Source organism: Oratosquilla oratoria, chromosome 2 (assembly GCF_046742065.1).
Source record: "Oratosquilla oratoria isolate Oo_2021 chromosome 2, ASM4674206v1, whole genome shotgun sequence".
NCBI classification, from domain to species: domain Eukaryota; kingdom Metazoa; phylum Arthropoda; class Malacostraca; order Stomatopoda; family Squillidae; genus Oratosquilla; species Oratosquilla oratoria.
Window position 1 is genome coordinate 23,986,004 of NC_134778.1, and position 3,355 is coordinate 23,989,358.

At 35.9% G+C, this 3,355-nt stretch overlaps 1 protein-coding gene across 1 annotated transcript in view; it reads left to right on the forward strand.

Moving 5' to 3' along the window:
* The first annotated feature begins 2,278 nt into the window (after positions 1-2,278).
* Positions 2,279-3,355, forward strand: part of LOC143033794 (uncharacterized) — a 1,695-nt gene continuing 618 nt past the window's right edge. Inside the window, exon 1 of the mRNA XM_076199290.1 lies at positions 2,279-2,917. Within this exon, the coding sequence (XP_076055405.1) occupies positions 2,279-2,917 (639 nt within the window). The remainder of the gene's footprint in view (positions 2,918-3,355) is intronic.

Sequence of the window (3,355 nt, forward strand, 5' to 3'; positions counted from 1 at the left end):
ATCATCATCATCATCATATCCATAACGATCACCATCATCATCATCATCATATCCATAACGATCACCATCATCATCATATCCATAACGATCACCATCATCATCATATCCATAACGATCACCATCATCATCATATCCATAACGATCATCATCATCATCATCATCATCATCATCATCATCATCATCATCATCATCATCATCATCATCATCATCATCATCATCATCATCATCATCATCATCATCATCATCATCATCATCATCATCATCATCATCATCATCATCATCATCATCATCACATCCATAACGATCATCATCATCATCATTATCATCATTTCCATAACGATCATCATCATCATCATCATCATCATCATCATCATCATCATCATCATCATCATCATCATCATCATCATCATCATCATCATCATCATCATCATCATCATCATCATCATATCCATAACGATCATCATCATATCCATAACGATCACCATCATCATCATCATCATATCCATAACGATCATCATCATCATCATCATCATCATCATCATCATCATCATCATCATCAGAGATGCTATCGAACATCATTTAGAAAGTAACCGTTTGATAAATGATAGCCAGCATGGTTTCAGACGGAAACGTTCTTGCGTGACTAACTCGAATTCTACAACACAGTTATCTCGAATTATGACAAAAGAAACAATATAGATTTAGTATATCTAGACTTTGCAAAAGCTTTTGATACCGTCCCACACGAAAGACTACTTACTAAATTAGCTTTGCATGGAATAAGTGGTAGCCTATTAGGTTGGATTAGTAATTGGTTGAATGGTCGAAAACAGAGAGTTGTTTTAAATGGAAAACTTCTGGATGGAAAAGTGTTGCAAGTGGATTTCCTCAGGGTTCCGTTCTTGGGCCACTTCTATTCATAGTATATATAAATGATATAGACCATGGACTAAAATCTACTGTTTCCAAATTTGCTGATGATACAAAACTGTGCGGAGTGGCAAATGATCACTCAAACCAATTAGATATTCAAGAAGATTTAGATAAATTACAGCAATGGTCTGAAAAGTGGCTAATGAAATTTAACACAAGTAAATGCAAGGTAATGCACATAGGTAAAAATAACAGTAAGTACGATTACAAGTTATTTGGATATTCGTTAACAAAAGTGGATAGTGAAAAAGATCTCGGCGTAATGATCAGTAATGACCTCAAATCATCCAAGCAGTGTATTTCAGCCTCTGAGAAAGCAAGTAAGATTCTGGGACTGATTGCGCGATCTTTTGATTTCAAAAGTCCATCACTCATTAACAAGCTATATAAATCGTTAGTTCGTCCACATTTGGAATATGCTGTTTCCGTATGGTCACCGAATCTCATTAAAGACATTGACAGACTGGAAAAAGTACAACGGCGAGCCACAAAACGGATTCCAAATATAAAAAATAAATTATACGAAAATCGACTTAAGCACATGAATCTGTTTTCCCTAAAAAAGCGTAGACTCAGAGGTGTTTTGATACAGGTCTTTAAGATTTTAAAGGGAATTGACAACATCAAAAGTAAATTTTTTTTTCACATTGAATGAGAATCAGACAAGAAACAATGGTCTCAAACTGTCCGGAAATAGATTCAATTTGGAAGTAGGTAGAAACAACTTTGCCAACCGTGTAGTTAATGAATGGAATAAACTTCCTGCACAAGTAGTGCAATGTAGTTCAGTTCGAAGCTTTAAGAATCATTTAGATAAATACCTAAGTAAGATGCTGTAATGATTATAATTTATCATACTATTTGTTTTTGTTTTGTTATCATTTGTCTGTCTGATTTTAATTTATTATTAGTTATATGTCAATTTATTGTTATTTACTATTTACCTGTTTGTTTATTATTTAACTATACTTATGCATTTATTTATGTATTTTATTTGTTAGTTACATTATTACACTGGGGAACACACTTTCGGTTGCATGAGTTCTGACACTTGATTCTGGTAGATTTGAGGTCACAGATTCTGAAAATGGCATTCGTTTGTGCAGATCAGGTCTAGTTTTGATGGTACGCGGCAATTTACATATCAGGTGACATGTTCTGAAAATAGCAAAGGGAGGTAATAAGCATATTAGTTTACATTCATCAAATACTATTCTTAATTACATCAGTGCGTCAAATATAGATTTGTGTGCGCATTATTATTTTATTTCATTAAAAAAAAATATATATTTCTTTTCCAGGTGTGATCATTCTATAAACAGTGTTGACTTCAATCAAAGGAAACATGGCCTCTATAGCAAGTAGAAGGAAATGTGTGACGTGCCCGGATTCATTCTGCTACATTTGTGGTGCATTGACAGCTCCAAAGCAAAGAAGGAACATTGGTGAATTTGTGAAGAGAGCTTACTTTTGCTACTTTAAAGTGAAACTTGGAGATCAAGACCAACCATGGGCACCGCATAAGGTATGTCATTCCTGCGAAGAAAACTTGCGTCAATGGACTAAAGGAAAAGACAAAATAACATTCGGTATTCCGATGATATGGCGTGAGCCACGGGACCATGTCACAGACTGTTACTTTTGCGTGACTCGTGTTGCTGGTTTCACTAGTAAAACTCGTCATCTTATCACATACCCTAGTCTAGATTCAGCAATCAGGCCTGTGCCCCATTCAGATGATGTTCCAAAGCCTATCTTCACTCAACTTGCTTCTGTTGAATCTGACAGTGAATGTGACACTGAGGTCACAGAGGAGTCAACTAACAGAAATGACTTAGATTTTGCAGGTATATCAACAGAACCGGAAACATTTAGCCAAGCAGAACTCAATGACTTAGTTCGAGATCTGTGTCTGTCTAAAAAGCTGTCAGAATTGTTGGCTTCACGGTTAAAAGATAAAAACTTGCTGAAAATATACACAAAGGTAACATTCTTTCGCAACAGAGAAAAGAACCTCTTACAGTTATTTGATTCTAAATTTGACTTCGTCTACTGTTGTGATATTCCTGGATTAGTCACCGCGATGGGAGCTCCAGGTTATGATCCGAAAGAGTGGCGCCTCTTTATAGATAGCTCTAAGCGGAGTCTGAAGTATGTTTTATTACATATAGGCAACATCTTTGGCGCAATACCCATAGGACACTCAGTACACCTGAAAGAAAAATATGAACACATCAAAACGGTTTTGGAGCTACTCAAATATGAAGAACACAAATGGATCATCTGTGTTGATCTAAAAATGGTCAATTTTTTGCTAGGACAGCAAGGTGGGTATACAAAATTTCCTTGCTTTATCTGCCTCTGGAACAGCAGAGCCAAAGACAGACACTGGATTCAGAAGGAATGGCCAGTTAGGGAAAGC